At 38.3% G+C, this 22,382-nt stretch overlaps 1 protein-coding gene across 2 annotated transcripts in view; it reads left to right on the top strand.

The window, feature by feature from the left end:
- Positions 1-22,382, top strand: part of GNAS (GNAS complex locus) — a 158,500-nt gene that overhangs the window by 81,710 nt on the left and 54,408 nt on the right. For both annotated transcript variants that reach the window (XM_034066664.1, XM_005147542.4), the window contains exons 3-4: positions 13,847-13,901; positions 14,005-14,124. In XM_034066664.1, the coding sequence (XP_033922555.1) occupies positions 13,847-13,901; positions 14,005-14,124 (175 nt within the window). The remainder of the gene's footprint in view (positions 1-13,846; positions 13,902-14,004; positions 14,125-22,382) is intronic.

Here is a 22,382-nt window from a genome sequence, read left to right as displayed (position 1 = left end):
TCTGTCGAATTGACATGGCAAAGTGGTGGTTCTGCTTGGGTTTGCTGTCACTGTCTATTTTGATTGCTATTACATACACAAATGAGTATTGCAATTTTTTATTCTTTTATTTCTTAAAGCACAGACATGGGAAATGGTTTATAAAGGTACTTACATAAACTACAGAAATGAAAAATCTAGACCATCAGAGTTAAATAGTACTAAGAGTTCAGAGTCTGGGCTTATTACCAGTGTGGTGTAGTCTTTGAGATCCGTTCAGTTTTGTGTCAGGTTGCTTTTGGAGAATTTCTTTATGTACAAATTTGATTTTTTTTGCACTTTTATCTTGTTCTTACTCTTCCCAGTACTGGCTTTGAAATTCAGCATGGTTGATCTCTTAACATGGAAACTTGATTAAAATTTCTGTATTAGCTCTTGGGCTGTTGCTTGTGTTTGTCGAGGTATTGGAATTTGACTGAACATATGAGGAAAGTGTGCTAACAGCTATAATTTTAATTTAGTTTTGGTGAGTTTAAAGTTTAATTTGGCTGCACTTAGACTGCTTTTCTTAGGGTTGGAATTTCTGTCAGTGATTTTTCACTGTTGTTACTTTGTGAGGGACTACAACAGGAAAACCCTGTTCAGAATGTGAAACTGATTGTCAAGAAACGCTGGCAAGTGCACGTGTAAGGTGAAAGGGAAACTTTTCCTCCTGCAGTTTTACAGTTTTGAGAGACGTGTTGTTTGTAACAATAGGAGATTTAAAAATACCAGAAATAATCCTTTTCTATCAGAAGAGTTTGTGCTACCTTGACTTCTTTCAGGCTAATCACAAAAGTTTCCCTGTGAGCTGTGTAAGAAATGCAAATAATTCAGTAGTTCATTTAATAGATATAAGCTCTGCCTTTTCCTTTTATGTTGAGAGAAGGCTTGCCTTGGTATGAATGACCCTTTGCTATAACTTAGTCAACATTATTTTACCTTAGAGCTTCAGGATTGGAACATGCTAGCCTAGAGGGTAGTCTTCTGTTCTGAATGAAAGCATCACTCCAGTGATGTTACAGGAGGTGTTAGAACAGCTTTGATGTTGCCTTTACTGTCTGCAGGAGGCTGAATGTCACCCAGTGAAGTGGGAGGACCTTTCAGAAGAAAAGCAGGTGTTGGTTGAGACCAACAAGATTTTTGCTGCTGAAATTATTTTTAGAAGGATGCTAAGTCTGGTGCAAGATTTTTCTTCCTGGATTCCCTGCTGTGAGTCTCTTTCAGTCCCCACATTACATTGTTATGGCTGGTCTCAGCACTTCCCAGCCATGGTCAGCAGTACAATCCACATCTTGTGCAGCCTCAAGTTTTGGCACAGCCTCATCTCAGTAAAAATGCAGTAGTAACATTAGTGATATGGAGATGTGATATAAATAGCAATGCAGTCAGGTTTCTTGGAACTCTGCATTTGCTGTTCTAATGGAAGTAACTCGTGCTGAATTTTGCTTTAATTCTCACTGTCTCATGTCATGATATAGTTGCTTCTTAATACATAAAAGTGGACAAAAAGTTGTGTGACAGTGGTATTATCAAACTGGTCTCTTATAAAGGTTGGGGGTTAATCTGTGCAGCTCCATGTGAGCTGTAGGAACTTCAGTGTTCAAGGGGAACAGAGTTAGGGGGTTTGTTTCTGGTCAATGCTGATAGAATTGCTCAGTTGAGAATTACCTGCTCAGTGACACTTGTGCTAGATGTAAGGCAGGATCATTTACCAATGACTGACACTTCAGAAAAAAATGTTTTAAAACTATGATGAATAAAGAAGAAACTGCTTTAAATTCCTGTTTGGAACAGAATCAAGCAGAGTCTATGTTTAAATCTAGAGTAGCAGAGCACTGACTAACCAATATGTTGTTGGAAACTATGAGCACACATATGTATTTTAAAGACAGGAAAATGCAGAAGCATTGGGCATATTAACCTGAAATAAAGATTAACTTAGTTGAGAGTTGTGTGTGATGCTGAGGAATTCACTCAGGAAAGAGTAATGCAGTGCACGTTTTTGGAGGTGTGGTTTGTGATGGCTTTTTTGTTTGTTTTGCTTCTTGATTTCTGGTATATAGGAGCCTAATACAATAACTTCTGCCATAGTTGTTCTAATTTGCCTTTTGGAGACACAGTCACTTTGCCTCCGTTCCCTTATCTACAGGGATAAGGTCGTGCTTTCACTGAGTGCTGCTGTGATAGATGTAGAAAAGCAAAGTAGAAATACTAAAAGACAAACTCATCTGTTACACAAAAATAACCATATAAAACTTTACTGTGATAAATTCAAAAGCTTTCTAAGTTAGAAATTGTCAGAATTATTATTGAAACTGTTAACAGTAGTAGCACTACAGAATGTGTCTATGTATCACACTAGACACTTGGAACAAGCTGAGAATTCTAGCAAAAATTAGAGGGTCTGCAGTGACATAGATTCAAGGCATTCATTTTTGAATTGTGTTTAGGGGACTTTTAAAGTCCCCTAGTAGTGTACTTCATTTTCTATAAATTCCATTTAATAAGCAGTGTTATGTAATTCCCATGCTGAAGATACCTCAGCTGTTTATTTTTGCTATTTACACGAAATCTAAAGCACACAAAACCTGTTTATTTTTGTGCTCTGCTGCATGTTCGCCACCAAGTATAAAAGGTAAAAAAATAGCAAACCCCAAACCTAAACACACATTTGTTCTCAGTTGTACTTGTTGACAAATCAAGGAGTGAAATGGCTGTGTTAATTTTAGGTTCTATTAGGAACAGTCAGAGTAAAAACTATACAGGACCAGATTTTCAGTGGTAGCAATCACAGAAGCAGTAAATTTCAGTTGAAAGGTTTGAGACAGCATTAGAATCAAGACAGACTTACAAGTGGTGGTCTTGTGTGGCCTTCATTTTCCCTGCTCTTGAAAAGAAGCTCTTATTCCCCCTGGCTTACACTGCAGGGAAAGGAGAACAGGTCACCTCACTGCCCTGCCGTTGCACTATGTGGTATGCTTATGTGATACGATGGGGAAGGAAAGACGGGTAATAATCAGCTTCAATTTTATTCCACTCTAAAATGAGGAAGGAATTCTTGAAACGTTTGGCAGAAGAGATTCGTTTCGCTGTTAGCCATATGTTTCGTTCCGCCTTTGTTACTGGCTGGGGATTTGGTAGTGGGCAGACAGAAACGGTAACATTACCTTTCATGAGGAGGGAGGCTTGATCCCTCCTCGGTTGCTGGCATCATTTAATTGACTTTGCTTTCTCCATTGTTTGTTTCAGAGCAGATACTACTTGATACTGCATTAGAACCTGTGAAAATGCACTGTTCATTTGGGACAGTATGGCTATAGAACAGAATTTTTTCTGGAGCCTTTCTGACTTACGTTATGAGTGCGGGAATAGGAGATTGCTTTTGTGTGTTACTGTTTAGTGAGTCTAATTTGATCTGGAAAACATCTGTAGAGGGATTTTACATTCTCTTTGGTTTTTAGAAAACTGTTTTCTAAACAATTTTTGGATCAACATTCAAATAAAACAAGATCCAGAATTTTTTAGTGAGTAGTTTAGATATCAAGTAAGTCACCTCTGATATACAGAGGCTATCCTAGCGAGAAGTCTGTAGAACAGATGTGGATTTTGTTTATTAACATCATTACCATTGACTGCATTAACCATTTTAAAGAAATCCAATTTTTACTTAAAAGTATCTGAGTTGTATATGTGTATGAAAGAGGCATTTGTACAGCTTTGAATATCCAAAATAATAGATGTTACAGAAAAGTCACTGAACTTGTAAGCCAGTTATAGTGGAAACTGTTACGCTGGTGTCTCTACCTTTGAAAGGCTTAGTACTAATGTTTTTAAACTGTGTCTAGTAACATCTTGCTGAGGAAGTGTAACTAGTAGCTAAGTTTTGGGTATTTTTAAGCATAAAACTGCTTAACTGTGATTCCCCATTTCAAAGCAAAGTGTGAAGGGCATAGGTGACATGGCCATAACACAGAGGTCTCAGGGAATAAAAAGGCAAACTGAAGGTACATGGACGTGAGAACTTGCATCATGTTTTATCTTCAAAGACTAGAATAACTTGCATCTCTGTGTTTACATAAGCAGAGCTGTGTTCAACTTCTGGTAGATTTTGCTTCCAAGGTGTTTATAATTTAATTGTTCAGTGGAAGAATGCAGTTTTTAATTCATGTAACATAGGCTATGCAGCATTCTTAAAGGTTCTGCGCATTCTGGCCCACATCCATCACAGTACTTAAACTGTGAGTAGCCCTATTAAAGTTGATAGAATTACTCATGTGCTTAAAATTAAACATGTGCTTAAGTGCTTTGATGGATTAAAGCCAAAGTTGTCAGCACCTTGCTTTGTTATGTGCTGTGCTACACCTGTCTCTCAGTGCATAGCCTGGATCTTTAAGGGACAGATTTTCAGATTGGGTGGTTCTGATATATAGTTACTCTATGTTTTGAAAATGCAGTGTCCATGCACAGTCATAGTTGATTGATACAGTAGAAATACACAACTACAACTCTTGAAATCTAGCAGTACTTTACAAAATGCACAGGATTTTTTTTTTCCTAAGGATTTCAGTGGGAATGTTGTGCTGATTGTTCACATGGAAACATAGCATCCTTAATATTCTTCACAAAACTACCTTTCTATTGAAATCTAGATATTAGTGAAGTGTATAATGGAAATTACCACTTGGGTATGACAGAACACTGCTAAGAAGTGACTGTGAGCTTGAACTTCCCCAATGCTAAGATCAGTAGGGACTGATCTAGTTTCTGCTGATAATGCTGACTTTTGTAAGTGTTCTTAAGGCCTATAAGTAAAGTTGCATGTACCTGGCAACTCCTCATCATTTGAGATAACTGTGGAAGTCTTTCTTGATTCTGATTTTGTCAATGCTATAAACTCCAGATCTACAGCTGTAAAGATAGTCAATTCAGTGACAGCAGTGACACTGCCATACGAAACGTGCGGTGAACAAAACATTTAACATTAATGTCTCACTGAAATCTAAGGTCAGCTTTCAGTGACAGCTGCACAGTTTAACAAACAGTTCATGTGGTCCTTTCCAAACTGCACACCCCCTCCCAAGCCCCCCTTCCCCCCTCCCCCGCCCAATTTGGGTGCTGAAATTCTACATTCACTGCTTTGACTGCCTTTCTTTTGAGACCATTCTGAATTACAGGCTATCGGTGCCAAGTCCTGCAGCATTTAGAATATGCAAAGATTTAGATTATTATTTTTTGAGTGAAGCAAAATTTTCAGGAAAATGCAGTCATGTTGCAGGTCATTTCATAGGAAGGGAGAAGCTTTGTTTCATTTCTTGATTAACATTTGGAAGTGAGTTTGAAATTAAGAGTTAAGGGACTGTTTCATGGTGGAATGTCTGTTCTAGATTTTCTGTCCTAACTCACAAATGTTTTAACTATCAATTGGTAGCAAAAATCTCTGTTACTGATGAGACACTTTTGTTTGTCCTGTTCAGATGTATCTGTAAGGGTTTCTGTGACCAAATTGAACCTAAATTGGAATCTTTACAAGCACGAGCTTATTTGGCTGTTGCAATAACTTCCCCAGATGATCTGTTAGAAACCTTGATTGCACAAATTTTTTTTAACAATCAAAGATTATGTCCCCCATAAGCAAGAAAGCAGATCTTTGTGCTTCCTGAGAGCTGTTTGAAATGGTTATCTCAAGGTAGCGAATTGTATAAGGCAAAATGATTCAGCAAGTTTGACTTGAGTCCTACTATTCCTGCTGGCTCTGGGAGGTGTCCTTCTGTACCAGAAAAGAATCGCTAAGTGTACTCTGAGGACTCCAGTCTTGTTAATTACTGTATCAAGTATCTAGAGAGAATACTAAACTTTTGAGGACATCTTTTATTGTACTATGCATAATTACCTGTACTTAGAGCAAGAAAATGGGACTGGTGTGCTATCCTTCCTATCTTCTGTATGCATGCTTGAAGAACTAGAGACACTAGAGACCAAGTTTTCAATTTACAAAGGTGTTTAATTGTACGGTATGAATTAAAGGGCCTTTGTCAACCTCCTGTATCACAGACCTCTTTGTGAACACTTCTGTTTTCATTCCTTACCTAAACTATTCCTAGTTAATTAGCTGAGGTAAATGGAGCAGCATAAGCAGAATTATGCTTATTAATACAGGGTCTGTGGTGGTCTCTTTGAACCACTTACAGGTATAAAGGGACTGCAAACCAGTTAAACTGGTTTTATAGAGGAATTTGCAAAGCTGAAGGAGAGCCCCAAGGTGGCTTCGAGCCAGAATAGCATCTCTGTGCCACATCCAGCTGGGCAGATGGTATGAGCAGGGTGCCATGTGCCTGGGCTGTTCCTGCCTGCTGGAGCAGCCCAGCCCCTCAGACAGAGCCTTTAGCATGTGTCCTGCTATCCTATCGGCTCCTTTGAACTTCAGCCGGAGCCAAGCCTGGCAGTGACCAGTCTTTGCATCTGATAGCCATGGCGGCAGAATAAAGCTACCCTTCAACCTTTACACCTGGGTTATCATGATGAGCACAGGGAAAATAAACCTAAACATGGAGCTAGTTATGTTTATGTTTAGTGTTGCTTGTTTTAGAGTAATATCATTATGGTACTGTTCCCTAAAATAAGAAAGAAGTCATACCCCTAACACGTAACATTACAGTTTAAATAATGATTGAAAATAACATCATCTTGCTTTCACAAAGCTGTGATGCCTCTTTTTTTATTACTGCTTCAGTAATTTGTATTTCTTGCCTTTTAACTTATGGAATGACAGAATCATTCTCTAAACAGAAGGTATGTCTTTGTGCTTCCATTTCTTATCATACGTTCATCTATTTATGGCCACATATGTAGATGTGTATGCAAATTGTGGAGGACATTAAAACAAGCAGTGGTAAAGCAGTTTACAAGTGCCTTTTCCAATACTTAAAAGGGAACTTTTCACACGTTTGTGTGTGTGTGTGTGTGTGTGTGTGAGAAAGTGATTGTGTTTCAGGGGATAACTGAACTAAATTCTCCTGAATCATTTAGATCACAATAAGATCTGTGCAAAGTAAGTATTTTTTAGCTGTCTTCTAAATCAGAGTATGTAATAAAATTATTCAGAATCTTGGGTTTTTCAAAAAGCTGTTCCTTACAGAGAAAGCAAATAGTCTATTCTCATAGCTGTTCTTTTCTGTTCTTAGTACTTTTTCTCCCAATAAATCATCTTTGGTGGCTGGATGGTAAAGTTTGTTGTTACCCAGGAACTTGGAGGAATAAACCTAAGAATATTCTGAGTCAAGTAGGTGATGGGGGGAAAAGGTGGAGTAAGAGGAAGAGCACAGTACTGGGGAGGGAAAACTTAATTTCTGTATCCATCAGCAGCAGGGGTCTGCTGCTTTCAGTGACGTGCTTGATACTGTACCTGGTTGGTGTTACCAGCATGGCACTGACTAAAGCAAGAGTGCTTTAGATTACATTTTGTCAGCTAGCTATTGCCTTTGGGTAACTTGATTTTGTTTTACAAAGTGACGGAGTTGTCAAGAACAAAGTATTAACGTGATCAGAAAATCTCTTTCAATTCTGCAGTTGAGCACCCAAGTAAATCGTATTTCCTGTTGAAAGCTGCACAGTGACTGCTGTGCAGCTGATGCATGCTAGCTCCTACCCCATGGTACTGCGTGTGCTCGTCCCTTTTGTTCTCGAACAGTACAGAATAGAAAATCTCTTTGAAGTTGGCAGAATTACTGAGTTCTCTGTGCTGTGATATAAATGAAGAGTTCAGTTTGCAGAAGAGATTCAGTGGTTTTTGCTGTTTCGCTTTAGCAGTTTTGTCTGCAAAATTGGTACTTTTTTATAGGTCTGAGGTGAATTAATTCAGCTTCACTCTGAATACTCTAGGCAACTATTTTCCCCCATTTTCAAGTGCCTCTAACTTGGCCTCTGCCCTGTTTGCCATTCTAGCTGTTATATTTTGAGATAATTGCCATGTTGTTCTGTTAGAAATAACCCAGGCTGCTAAACCAAATTTACCTTATTGTTGAATCCAAAGTACCACAGAATTTTTGTATTGTGGATTGGTAGCAAAACCTTAATTGAATTTCCTTGCTTGTGGTCTTGTGTCTGAAGATTTTGACTGCGCTGCTCTGTTTTTATGAGGTGGATTGGCAGGTAGTGCTGTTTGCATTTCTCTTAACTTCCATAAGGTGCAGTAAACAAATTTTAATGCAGATTTTATGGGATATTTATGAAATCCACAAGTGTGTTTGCCTGCATCAAAGACACCATTTTTAGATGAATAGCTCCATTTAAGGCCCACGTGTCTGTGAAGTGCTTGAGTGCCTATCAAAGAAATGGATTGTGTTTTAAAATTAAATTGATATATTAAATTTTCATTTGCTTGCACTGTGTAATTGTAATGGGTAAAGGTGAGCAGAAGCAGGACAGCCCATGGCTGTCTACACCTTTCTTAGTGATACCTGTAAAGCAAACCAAGGGGTGCCTGTGCCTTAACAGAACAACGTGGGTTTTTTTCCTGTGAAAAGCTAGGGGCAAACAAATTGTTTTGCAAGATTTTTATTCTGGCTGTTATAGTTGCAGATTGATTCAGTTCACTGGCAGTGCTTTGCACAGGCAAGGGAAGCTTTTCACTAGATAAGAGTTGCTCTGTCAGCAAGTTCAAGAGTGAGCAAAGTCTGACAGGCTTCAGAAATAAATGTAATTTATGCATTATATCCGTCACTGAAGGTGTTAAAGCCAGGCTGTTTACAAGCTTGTAAAGAAGACAAAAGCTAATACCCTGTGTTAACATCATATGATTGCATTTTAATATGCCCTATTAAAATGGTCTGTATATGCTCCCCAGGCATGTACATTTTGCAATGCAAATTTAAAGAGAAACTTTCTGCTTTTTATTATTTGCAGAAAGCATCCTGAGAACTAAAAATAATTTGGAACATAATAAATAACATTTTAGCATGGTTTTGGGGGGATTATTATAGAATACAAACCCAGTAGTATTTAAGTAGATGTACTCTGCCCATGCAGTTACATACCCCTCAGGATTCTAGACAGGCTCACTTGTGGTAAAATAATGTAGGCATACTATTAAATCACAAACCATTATGTGGCATTATTTATTATGCTAAGACTGCACATAGGAAATCACGTGTTAAAAGACAAACTGAGAAAATTACATTTTTCAAAAATGAAAGCTAGCATTTATAACTGCAGTATACAAAAAATGTTCCAGTATTTTGTATTCACATTGTAAGTATTCGTATTCCAGAGTATGTTCCTTTTTTAGGCCATGTTCATAGTGGGATTAATTGGCAATCATCATTTACCCTCATTAAAAGCCTTTTTCTGTTGCATATTATCTGATCACAGTCTTTTCACTTTCACTCAAATGATGCATCCCACAGCATTAAATTTACCTCTTCACAGTGTTCTTCATGACATGTCTGATGTTTGGTTCCTAAAATATTCCTACATTTAAAGTATGCAGTTTCCTGTATAATCAGAGATTTTTGGGGGAGATATGTGGTGAGTTTCCCCACTTAGATAATTGATATTTGTTAAAATGATAGTGCTTTATTAGCATGGCTATCTTTCCTTCTAAAGCTAAAAATCAATTTTATTGTTGTTGCTTTGCACTCTGTGTGTTACGGATTTTTTTCTTCTAGTTTGTGGTGTTTGAAGACATGGCACTTCATTTCTATTCATAAAACCTTACCTGTCTTTTGCTGGGAAAAAAAAAGGAGTAATATACTGCATTCTGATTTAAAACTAGGTAGTTCTTTGGAGTTTTCTCTTCAGTCTTGTCCAAACTCTGCCTGTCGAACAAAACCTTGCAACAAGGTGCACGGCTCCTTAACCAAGAAATCCAAACTTTACTTTTGGGCATTTAGATTAATGGCATAAAGGGGTCACAGGGTTTTTTAATGTGTGTTTTTGGTTTTTATGGTTTTGGGGGTTTTTTTGTTATTATTTTAGTTCTTCAGAATGTTTGGTTTTGACCATTTGTTTCAGCACTGAGGGGGTTTTTAACTTTTCTACCTGTGAGATGTTCACGCTGGGTGAGTTGGATCATTGGTCCTCTGGAATGTTCTTTTTAAACTTTAAATATTTGTTCCAAGTTCCAAATAATGGTTATTCATATTATCTGGAAGGTAAAACAGAACATTAACATTAAAATAGTTAATTTTCTGGTAATCTGTTTGATAATGTTTTCATTGCGTAGGATTTGATGAAGTCTGAATAAAAATTTTGCCATTTTAATAGCAAACCTCAGCCACAGGTGCAGAAGTTCTTTACTAAATAATGATAAGGTTTGTTTTCAAGGAATATTTGATTTTTCTGACCTCCTCTGTCATTCTAATTTCATGTTATTTGAGTTAAAATGTCATCGTTTTTTATAGTGCCTAAAATAGACTTTATTAGTTTTCCTGAAAGCTATGTACAGCTTTGCTTTGGCCCATTTAAATATTGAAAACAGCAGGATTTGAGATTTTTCTTCTAATCCTTAACTAATAGAGTTTAATGCTTTGTTTGGCCTACTCTACACAGCCTAAGCAAAAGTTTTAAACAAGATTAAAAATATGACCTTATTAACCCATGGCATCTAAAGATACAGAACAGGCCTGCAGAGACAACAGTTGTTCATTAGCCAGGATAGCATGGTGCCATTCCCAATCTACTCTGTCTGCTCCAGAGGAAAACATTTTGGGAGCCCAGCTTTTTCATTTTGTAGTTTTGGTCATTGTGCCAGCACCTGGGAATAGGAAAGAGAAAAGCAAGAATTTGTTTCTAAGTTCAGTATTTAGTCTTTGTGGTTGGGGAAAATGAAGTTCAATTACTTTTGGAAATTCAAGGTGTGACCTGGCTGGGATCTCTCAAAAAGAACGCTGTCAGAGGCGGAGTTTAGCTGTTGTTCGCTGCACTTCTTAGTCCCTGGATAAAATGAGTTTCACCTTTCTTTTTGAAAGGAAGCTACAGTGTATGTAAGCTGTTGGATGGGTGATTGATGAACTTGTTGAGTTCCAAAAGAATGAAGTATCTCATTGTCATGGAAAATTTATGCTTAGTAAACATTACAAAACATTCATTGCTGTGTAATAAGATTCCTTGTTTACTGGGCATGCTATAGGGCCATGGCAACAAAACCAGAAATAGGAACTATGAGTATTCTTGTTGTAAAGATGATGATAGTTATCAAGCAGTTTGTTAATTGCCAGAGTTTTACGTCACTCCACATTCTGCAGTGCTGCTAGTATGCATGAGGATCAGTGGAGAGGTGTAAAGGTGAAAGTTGGACCAAAACCTGTAATAAAAATAATGTGTTTTTTTATATGGTATGGAAGAGTCAGATAAACATGCACCTGAGTGATGTTTCGAAGCAGTTACCTGCAAGTGTTCCAGGGGAGAGGATATAACTGGAGCTTGCTTTAAAAAAACAAATACATGGGGTAGGAAGAAAAATCAGAAGGCTTTTTAAACTTCTTTCTATTGATGTTCCAAAAAAAAGCAAAATGACCAAATAGTATTTCCTTATTTAATCCTTTAAAAATACTGATATCTTGCTTAAACTTTCAGCGTATCAGTTGCCCTTTTGATCTCAGTGGGGTGGAATCTGGATACATGTTCATTAAGTTCAAAACCCAGCTGAAAACTAGAGGCAAAATCAAGCCAAATTGCTTTCACTGTCATGGGTAAAATGCCATTATTTACATTTTATTAAATAAAGTAACATAAGTTTTAAAAACCAGAAGGTGGCTGATGTTTTTGCCACCATACATGCACCAATTGAAAAACACAGTGTTGGTACACCTACTGTAAGTCTTAGTTTGGGGAGTAGGCAGTTTCTTAAGATATGGAGCAATAGAAAGCATTGAAGATGGGAAGGAAGAGGGTGAAAAAGGCCTCGTCTTTTCCTCTCTTTTCCTGTCTTATTTTCCTTAGTTCAGTGCTTTTGGTCTTTGTTGGCTCGCTGCCTTGTTCCCATCAGCAGTGCCAAATCCCTAAAGCAAAAAAAAACTGGTAGTCTTCAGGAATAAGGTGGTCTGTAGGCAGATCAGGAAGTCTAGGGAAACAAAGAATTAACATCAGATTACTGAGCATTTAATTTTCTTTCCTCATCAAGCTTCACTGACCTTCCTCACTCAGCCCCACAGTTTTGAGAATGCATGCAGTGGGCAGTGAGGAGGAGCTGAAGTTCAGGGATAGTCGTGTTTCTGTTTGGGTGCTGATTCAGACATGTTCTCTCTACACAGCGAAGTCATTGAATGAGGTGATTTGATGCTGCCACTTGCTTCCCATCTCTAAGAGCAGCCCTTGCATTGCAGTCATGCTGTCACAACTGTAGAATATATAGTAAGGTCCTCCATGTCTGTATCTAAAAGGCAGCGTACCACGCGACTGGCAGTGGTGTTTTCCTTAACCCTGTCTTTTACAGAAGTTGCATTAATCTTTAATTTGATAATCAAAATTCTCACCACTCTTGAATGTCTGCATCTGCCTAATTATTTGAGCAGTACTGGTTTCTTGGTTCATTTTTTTTCCCTGCTGTTCTGCATTTTTGATTGGTGAATATGCTTTCAGTTTCATTTTGGTTGTTGGTTGTGAATAATTATAGAAAGGAAAAAGTGATAAAAACCATTTGCAATATAAATGCTTAATTAACTCAGTAAAATGAGGTTTTCAAGCTGTGGTCTGTAAGCTGAAAGAGTGAGCACTACCTTTGAAAGGGTAAGAAAAGCAAACATGCTGTTGCAAGTTTAAAGTTTCTGGAATATTGTGCTGAAAAATGTTAGTTTTCAGAATGAAAAACATAAAAATAGTTGGTATTTAGATAAAGCATTCTGTAAAAACAGTTTAAGAAGATTAAAAGGTCACTTAGACAATCAAGCTGGGTTTTTTTTTTTAGTAATTAGCTAATTTGGTTTATCTCAAAGTAGTCATTTTATGTTGTGTATAGTAAGAAATTAATAATGTAAAAATTGTGTCATAGCACATCACAATTAAGTTACAACTTACTGTCTCAGTGCTAGTGTAATAGTTTTAGGATGCTAGTTCCTGGTCAATACTGTATATTTGATCATGCATCTAATTTTATTGCACTATTTAGCATTGAAAGTAACTGTTGTCAGATTTGACACATAAAACAGTGCGCACACAGTAGAGGCAGTGGTTTATTCTGGCTTGATTGAGATTGTGATGCTTTTTGTCAGTGCTCATGTAGAGCATTCCAGGTGATTTTCTAGCCTACTCTTCTGCTTGTTGTTAAAGGGGAATTTTAGCTATTTGCATTAGCCCTTTATTATTTTAGATTTTATATCTAACATGCTAGTTTGAATGTCTCTGTCAGGTTGAGTTTCTCTGCTCTAGCTTTTTCTGCTATGACATCATTTTTCTGCTGTATTTTTTTCTGTACTTTTTGATTCTTAGGTCTTCTTTCATTTGTTTCTACTTTAGTAGCTTACCTCCTCCCCATTTGTTTCCAGTTTATGCTTTTATAAGTAACTTCCATCTGTGTCTAGTACGTTGCATTCAAATGAATCAAAATCTGTTTGATTTTGCAGGATGTCTTAGTCCCAGTTTAAGACTACAATAAATTTTTATTTAAGCATAATTAGATACTGGGGGCTTTAATACAAACAGGTGTTTACTGTTTAAGTAGAAAAGTTATGAGGTATTTAATCAAATGCATCTACAAAGGTATTCATGGACTGAAAGCACTTTGGTCAATAGTAACACCACAGTTTGGGTAGTTTTCAAGTTCATGTTCTGTTTCTAAAAGATACTTTGCTTTTATGACTTATAAAATTAATCATGTGGTTTTTTATTACAGGGAGAAGAAAATGAAAATTCAGGATATTAAAAACAATATTAAAGAAGCTATAGAGGTAAGCTTACAAGTTATTGTTATCAATTATTCAGAGCTGTTTAGATACTCTGCAATATTTATTATTTTTTTCATTATTATTATTTATTTCTGTTTCTCTGCAGACAATAGTGACAGCAATGGGCAATTTGGCACCTCCAGTTGAACTAGCCCATCCAGAGAACCAGTTTCGAATCGACTACATCTTAAATTTAGCTAACCAGATAGACTTTGATTTCCCACCGGTAAGTAAGTAATACACATTGGCTGCAGTCATGATTTTTTTTGCGGATGGTTGTATTTCACTGCATTTTAGTAAATATTTACAAGACTCAGTGAGGTCTCTCTGAGAATTACCACAGTAGGTATCTTTGGTCAGTGCTAATCAAATCAAGCGTATAGCAACATTCATACAGAATATTCAAGCTGGTCCTTTATGAACACAGAGGTGCTTGCCTACTTTTTGTGCTCTACTGAAATAATCAGCAGCACCAGCAGTTAAATTTGGGTATTGGTGGGAATTGCCTGGCCCAAAGGGAGTGAAGATACACACAACAGTCTGTTGATGATTAGCTGGCATTTAGTGATACTGTATTTCTGTTTTGGAAGAATACTAGAGTTTCTTGCTGATTCAGACATGTTCTCAGAGAGCTGTGTCAGCCAGGCTTTCTGCAAAGGCTCCACATGTTATGTCCTTGCCCCAACCCTCACAATCCTAGTTAATCATTCAAAATGCCAGCAGTCCCAGAGTAAACGCAGAAAGTATAATTACTTGGTTGATGGTATAACTTTGTGCCCACTCTCTGTGATTAATTTCCCCTGTACCTCAACCAGGCTGGTAGCAGAACCCTGTGAAAATACAGCTTGCAAACACTAACCTCTTAAACACTGAGAGGATATTTTTATTAATTACCATGAAGTACTGTATACTTGAAGTCATACAGGAGTATTTCAAAGTTTGTATTCTTTCTCTGTGCGTTGTTCCAGAGGGCTGCAGGTAAGAATTATGGTGGTGTATCAAAATTGTGACCCATTTATGCCAGAGTTCTGTATCAAGCAGTAGTCAGTCCCAGATGCTGGAAAGTGCAAGCACAAATAGTAGTAAGAAGCGGGATAGTTAGCAAGGTTTTCGTAACTCTGATTTGTAAACATTATTGAGGTCTGTGAAACCAATGATAGTTACCTTGTGCAACGGTTGCCACTTCTGGGAAATGCTATGCTTTGATAGCCTTTATATATAAAGAGAAGAGCAACCAACCAAACCCACATAATTTGTGTACAAGGCAGCAGTCCTATGTTATCAGCAAGTAGGTGGAAATACTGGCATTGTAATCTTCAAATCGGTCATTTTCAAAGTTCAGCAGGCATAGACAGGTGGATGGAGAGAAGGGTGTATGGTTCTTTTCTAGCACAGAAAATGTAACATCAGTCATTTTATCTTAAAGAATCTTAAATAAATTAAAGAGATTTTGTGATGTTTAACTTTGACTCCTCTTTGGTTTTGACACTTGTCAGTGTTATTCACAGTCACTTAATGGATGATCTCCCCTACCAGGGGGACAAAAGGTTCACGCTTTGAAGATAGTGTTAGGAGACTATTTGAGAGAAAAGGCTCCTCACTCCAGCCAGTGTGCTCTTGAACTGGCTGTGTGCCACAGCTATCCTACTGCCCATTGTTTTGTGATAGTTCGGGTTGTGATCTGTAACAATGCTGCAACAAGTTCCTGTGACCTAACTCATACTGAAATACTTGATTTTCCCTGTCTCTTCTACCTCAGAATTTTGGGTTTTTTTCTTCCATTCAATTGAAATGCAGTGATTTAAAAAAACCCAATAATTACCTTTTTCTTTGCAACAAGGGCTAATTGTGCAGTGGTGAGTCAGTCCAGTGTGTGCGCATTACATTAACTGTTTTTATATAAAAGTTAATATAAGTATGCATTATCTCTGGTAGCACAAATGGTAACACGCACTTGTTGTCTAAAGCAATAGAAATATATTTACCAGGTCCATAAATAATTTCAAGTTCAGTGAAAGTCTTTGATGTGTTGAATGACACATGACTTCAGGAGTAACGGTGCTCCAGTCAAACTAGTTTTTCTTCTCTGAGCACAGGTATTGTCTTAAATTTTTAAGCCCTGAGTCTACAGAGATTTAGGTGTGTGCATAAATGTGACTAGTGGCTAGCTTCATTGGTGTGATTAACTACTTCATATGTAAATGCAGGGTTGTAGTTTTAAAATGGATATACATTATTCGCAAATTTTTAAGGAGTATTGTGGCTCCCTCTGCCCTTAGTCATTATAGAGGCTATTATGTGTCTGATTTCTGAGTTTGTCTGAATGTAGTTTATAGTACTTTGGTACCTGAAAAACTGAGCCTACGTCTCCTACATCTTAATTGTGTATTTTAAATCAAGTTAAGGTCTAGAATGTCCCTAGATGCCAACTCTCAGTGCATGATATTAGAAATATGTGATGCTTGGGTACCTCTATAAAAAAAGATTCTGACTTTGTTACAGATTAATTGAAAGTATTCTGAAGAAAAATAAATTTTCTGTAAGTGTAAAGGATAGTCTTATGCTAGTTTTGCTTTCTGTCTAGGAGAGTCTTGATTTTCTACTTTCTTCTCCAATACTCTGGTGGGAGAATTTAACCAAGTGGCAGCTAAACTTTTTCCTGTATTGCACATTAATGCCGAAGAAGGGAGGGGAATTTTTAGTGATGTTAGGCATATGCAGTACTCTCTGTTTTGAGTTGCAGAACTTTTTGTCTCTTCTATTTTCTTCTTGGGGAATCATATTTCACCTGTTATGAAATCATACTTTCTTCAGTATATTTGATGAGAGTAGGGAGAAAGAACATGCATGTGGCAAAGAGATACTCTTTGAGGGCTGTGAATACTTAGTGCTGTACTCTTAAAATACAAGGCCATTTTGCTTCCCTTTAAGTGCCCATTCATCTTTTCTGAAACATTAACTTAGCGAGCTCTCCAGAAGGCAATGCACAGACATAGAGAGTTTAGACTAAGTCTTACAACAAAGTACTAGCCCTGCTAGCTTGGATGAACACTGAGAATAATAGAGATCATGCTTTCCATGATAAAAATAGAGTTCTGCCTTCAGTACTTCTTGAAAACACTACACGACCTATTTTTTGCAAAAGATTATCATTTAAGGAGGACCGTTATAATTTCCTTTATTTGAGTTGGGTTTTTTATCATGTGATTAAATTGTCACTGGCCAATATGATGACATTAAGCAAAGAAAAAGTTAAAGTCAGAAACCCTTGGAAGTTAATCAAACTGAACTAATTTGAGATAGTGGAAGCATTTAATTTTAATAATCGAGCTGATTGTTAATGCACATTACTCAGAGCCTTAGAAATGAGGTCATAATCTATGTGTTGATATATTGTATCTACAGATCTGAAGGCATACATGTAATTACTGCTGCTGGGCTTCTGTTTTAAGATGATACTATGAGAAATAGTATTTTTAAATAGGAAGAAATTAATAAGTGATTTAGAAATTATAAAATTAACTATGTTCATCATTGAAGCTCTCTAATGAAATAAGTACCATAGTTGGTTTGCTTGAGCAGGAAATTTGAGAGCTAGCCCGAATTTGTGCTAGAACTGCTTTTTTAATTATCTCACACCAGCTGAACTTTGTAGGAATAAATACTGCTCTTTAATTTTCGTTTTGCACAAGTCCAGGTAGATGATATCAACTGCTCCACCCCTGTCCATCACTTTTGTAGCCCCGTCATAGAAGGCCACCAAATTGATCAGGCAGGATTTTCCCCTAGTAAAGCCATGCTGGCTGTCACCAAGCACCTTGCTCTTTTTCATGTGCCCTAGCATGTCTTCCAAGAGAATCTGCTCCCAGATTTTGCCAGGCACAGAGGTGAGACTGACTGGTCTGTAATTCCCTGGGTCATCCATTTTCCCCTTCTTGAAAATGGGGGTTATATTTCCCTTTTTCCAGTCATCAGGAACTTCACCTGATTGCCATGATTTTTCAAATATGATGGCCAGTGGCTTTGCAACTTCATTTGCCAGCTCCTTCAGGACCCGTGGATGGATTTCATCAGGTCCCATGGACTTGTGTACATTCAGATTCTTAAGATGGTCTCGAACCAGATCCTCATGTACAGTGGGCCCAAGGTCTAGGTTTTCACAGTCCCTGCGTCCGCCTTCCAAGACTCAGGTGCTGCGGTCAGAGCCTTTGCCAGTGAAGACCGTGGCAAAGAAGCCATTCAGAACCTCAGCCTTCTCCAAGTCCTGTGTAGCCAGTTCTCCCGAAAGTTTCCGGAGGGGGCCTGCATTGGCCTGAGTCTGTTTTTTAGCCGCTACATACCTATAAAATCCCTTCCTATCATCTTTAACATCCCTTGCCAAGTTTAGCTCCAATTGGGCCTTAGCTTTCCTAACTTGGTCCCTAACTACCCTGACAACATCCCTGTATTCATCCCAGGCCACCTGTCCTTGTTTCTACCTTTTATAAGCCTCTTTTTTTCCTGTGAATTTTTCTCAGCAGCTCCTTATCCATCCAAGGAGGTCTCCTGGCCCTCCTGCTGCACTTCCTTCTAGTCGGGATACAACACTCCTGAGCTTGTAGCAGGTGATCCCACATGACATCCTTGTCTCTAAATTGGAGTGTCATCAATTTGATAGGTGGACCACTCGGTGGATAAAGAACTGGCTGGATGGTCGCACTCAAAGAGTTGTGGTCAACAGTTCAATGTCCGGCTGGAGATCAGTAATGAGTGGTGTCCCTCAGGGATCGGTGTTGGGACCAGTCTTCTTTAATAACTTTGTCGCTGACATGGACAATGGGATTGAGTGTGGCCTCAGCAAGTTTGCCGATGACACCAAGCTGTGTGGTTCTGTTGATACTCTGGAGGGAAGGAATGCCATTCAGAGGGACCTTGACACACTTGTGAGGTGGGCTGATGCCAGCCTCATGAAGTTTTAACCATGCCAAGTGCAAGGTCCTACACCTGGATGGGAGCAATCCCAGGCACAGCTACAGGTTGGGCAAAAAGGAAATTCATGGTAGTCCTGTGGAGAAGGACTTGGGGGGTGTTAGTCAATGAGAAAATGAACATGAGCCAGCAGTGTGCGCTTACAGCCCAGAAAGCCAAGTGTATTCTGGGCTGCATCAAAAGGAGTGTGACCAGCAGGTTGAAGGAGGTGATCCTGCCCCTCTACTCTGCTCTTGTGAGACCTCACTTGGAGTATTGTGTGCAGTTCTGGTGTCCTCAACATAAAAAGGACATGGAACTGTTGGAACAAGTCCAGAGGAGGCCACAAGGATGATCAGGGGACTGGAGCACCTCCCATATGAAGACAGGCTGAGAAAGTTGGAGCTGTTCAGCTTGGAGAAGAGAAGGCTGCATGGAGACCTCATAGCAGCCTTCTAGTATCTGAAGGGGGCCTACAAGGATGCTGGGGCGGGACTATTCATTAGGGACTGTAGTGATAGGACAAGGGGTAACAGGTTGAAACTTAAACAACAGAGGTTTAGATTGGATATAAGGAAGACATTCTTTCCTGTGAGGGTGGTGAGGTACTGGAATGGGTTGTCCAGGGAGGTTGTGAATGCTCCATCCCTGGCAGTATTCAAGACCAGGTTGGATGAAGCCTTGGGTGATATGGTTTAGTGTGAGGTGTCCCTGCCCATGGCAGGGGGGTTGGAACTGGATGATCTTAAGGTCCTTTCCAATCCTAACTATTTTATAATTCTATCTGACCAGATGAATGCACACTTTACAGGATCCGTGTGGGGTGTAAGAACAAAGATCTCATGAATCAAAATTTGAGGCTTTTCCTAAAACTATTCCATCAGTTAAAATAGAAAATAAAAACAAACAATGCTTGTAACTGAACTTCCAAATGGTTTTTCTGTCACGATTGTTCTTGGATGCATTTGGCTCAACACAATTGTATGGGTATGTTTTCCATGTCAAAACTCAATCTCATAAGTATTTTTAATACTTCTGACTAGCTGTATATCTCTTTCAAATACAGTGTGATGTTGGGTTAGCTGGGTTATAGAGGTGATATTTTTAGTCCTGTTCTGCATACCAGACAGTGGTTAGGATATTTTCTCCATCCCTACTACCAACTCTAATAGTGTCCTTTTCCTCATCCCTGTCTTTTTGCTTTTACTTTTAGAAGAGGAAAGGAAATGCTGTTGTTCTATGAACATTTCTCTTTCCATGATCAACCAGTTTCAAACAAGCTGCCAAATAAAACTTATTTATTTTGGGTTGCAGTCCCTTTATAATTCTCTGGTTTTAATGAAATATTCAAAGTAGCAGAACAGTCTTTACAGCTGCCTATTTTTAATTGATCTGGACTCAGCTAGATGGTGTTCAGCTAGATAATTCAGCAAGATGGTATTCAAAAAGTAGTGGAACCCAAATATTCACTATTGAAATGAAAAATAATTTCAGAATCACTCCAGCCTAAGGCTCTCTAGAGCTAGGAAAATACAGGTTTAGAAGAGACACATAATTTTTAGGGTGTTGGTGGAATTGTCTGCAGGTCTTTTGGTCCCAGTTTATTTTTTATTACACTGCTCCATTGTAGTTATTTTGAATCTCCCACTACTAGCGCTGCTGAATAGTTTTATTATGGTTTCTGAGTGGTGTCCTTGAGCCTGAACTTTACCACATGCTGACTTCAGCCTCAAAGCTGGCTTAGCATCCCCTCTGCCCACAGCCATCCTTTCCTTCTCCTCCACACCATGATGTGCCACCCTCACGCCAAGAAAACCTCCATTGCGTCCCCAGCATCAGTCAGACCATTGAACCCCTGCAGGTTAAAAATAACCCTGGTAACCCTTACTCCTTCTCTCTTCTATTTTGGGGGGCGTTATTTTTAACAGGGATCAGTTCTGAGGGCTGGTTTATAACATGGCCCGTGAGCAGTGTAGTGCAAATGAGGTGGTACAAACTGTGTAATATGTTACTCCGCAGTAGGTCAGGGTTGGGGGTGGTAGTCCTTAAGGTGGTTTTGACACCAAAATTGTCAAGAAAGTAACAAGAGAATACAGTCTCAGTAAGAAAAGATACGAACTGGGATCTCCTTGCTGCCAGAAATGTTCCTTAATTATGCAGCAACAGAACAACATTATCTGTCCCTGTAGATAATCACCCTGATATGTATAATAATAGATATGTTATTACTCCTGTCTAAATACATCGTGGAAGAAGAGGAGAGCTGTTCTGGTTTGACAGCATTGCTAGCTTTGTAACGTAATAACAAACATACCCACTCTGAAGAGGCCCCATTTCCCGTGAAGGTACCTCAAATGTTACAGATTTTTGGGCTATGGAATAGGCCAAAAACTTTCTCTGGTGGGCAAACCCATCAAATGCTGGCAAAGGTGGGAGATAGAGCCTGGGTTCTTGAATATCTGGATAATATTACATGGATAGCTATTACAGCAAGAAAATTTTGGGCTCTTGCTTTTTCTTGTCCAGACTCTTTTTATAATTTTGAGCAGGTCACCTCAATGTCCTATGCACTTTTGTTCTAGTGCCTTTTTTAAGTCTTGTTATCTGTATAATAGTGATGATCCTGGAGCTGCATCTTGAGGTGCAGAAGTGATAAACCATGTGGATATGTGAAGTATTTTTATCTCAAGAATGTTAATGTTGTTAGTAAAAAGGAATGGGGAGTATTACAGACAGTATCAGCAGAGGGATGTGGTACCAGATCCTCTTTACTTACTGGTTTTTACATCTCTATTATTTTATCTACACAGAGCAGGTCCTTCTAGATGGACTTTTAGTTAATCCAATTGAGCTTACCTGATTGGAGTTTAACAGGACTTTAATGAAGCTGGTTTTCCTATCCCGTAATAGCAGACACCAGTTCTTTAATACAGATTAATTAAAAGATTTCTTTTAAAGCCACCTTTTAGTGTAGGAACTCTGGGGTAGGCAGCCACTGGACTTCATTTCTCTTTCTCATAATCAAAATGTGTATAGTTAGTAATGAATCTCCTGAAATCTTTGATTTTTGTCCACATTGGATAGATGCCTGATAGGAATTTTTTATTCTTGAAAGTGAATAGCAATATCAGATATCTTGTAACTTCTTATAAATAAACTTATTATAAGTGAATAGCAAATCTAGACATTGCTAACCTATTTATTGGGTGATTTTTTTAATTTCAGCTTTAGTCTGCAGTAGTCCAGGCTTTACTTAGCTTATGAACTAGCTCACTGCATTGTACTAAGAAATACTATGTTGACATGAAACCTTTTTCATTAATAATTAAAGTACATGGAGTATAAGCATAAAGTGGTACCTGACTTTTTTGCTAACTAGGCATTACTTTAATAAGTAAAAGCAAATGCTAGTACAAAACTTAGTTTTTAGGTTCACAAGCAAATTCCTGGTGGCCATCTTTCTTTGACAGCAGCTGTAGTAGGAATTGTTACCTGGAATGGCAAGTTTTTGAATGTACAGGAATTACCAATGGTCCC

This window comes from Melopsittacus undulatus, chromosome 10 (genome assembly GCF_012275295.1).
Source record: "Melopsittacus undulatus isolate bMelUnd1 chromosome 10, bMelUnd1.mat.Z, whole genome shotgun sequence".
Taxonomy (NCBI): Eukaryota; Metazoa; Chordata; class Aves; order Psittaciformes; family Psittaculidae; genus Melopsittacus; species Melopsittacus undulatus.
Note: the sequence above shows the minus strand (reverse complement) of the source record. Positions and strands in the feature narration are given on the sequence as shown.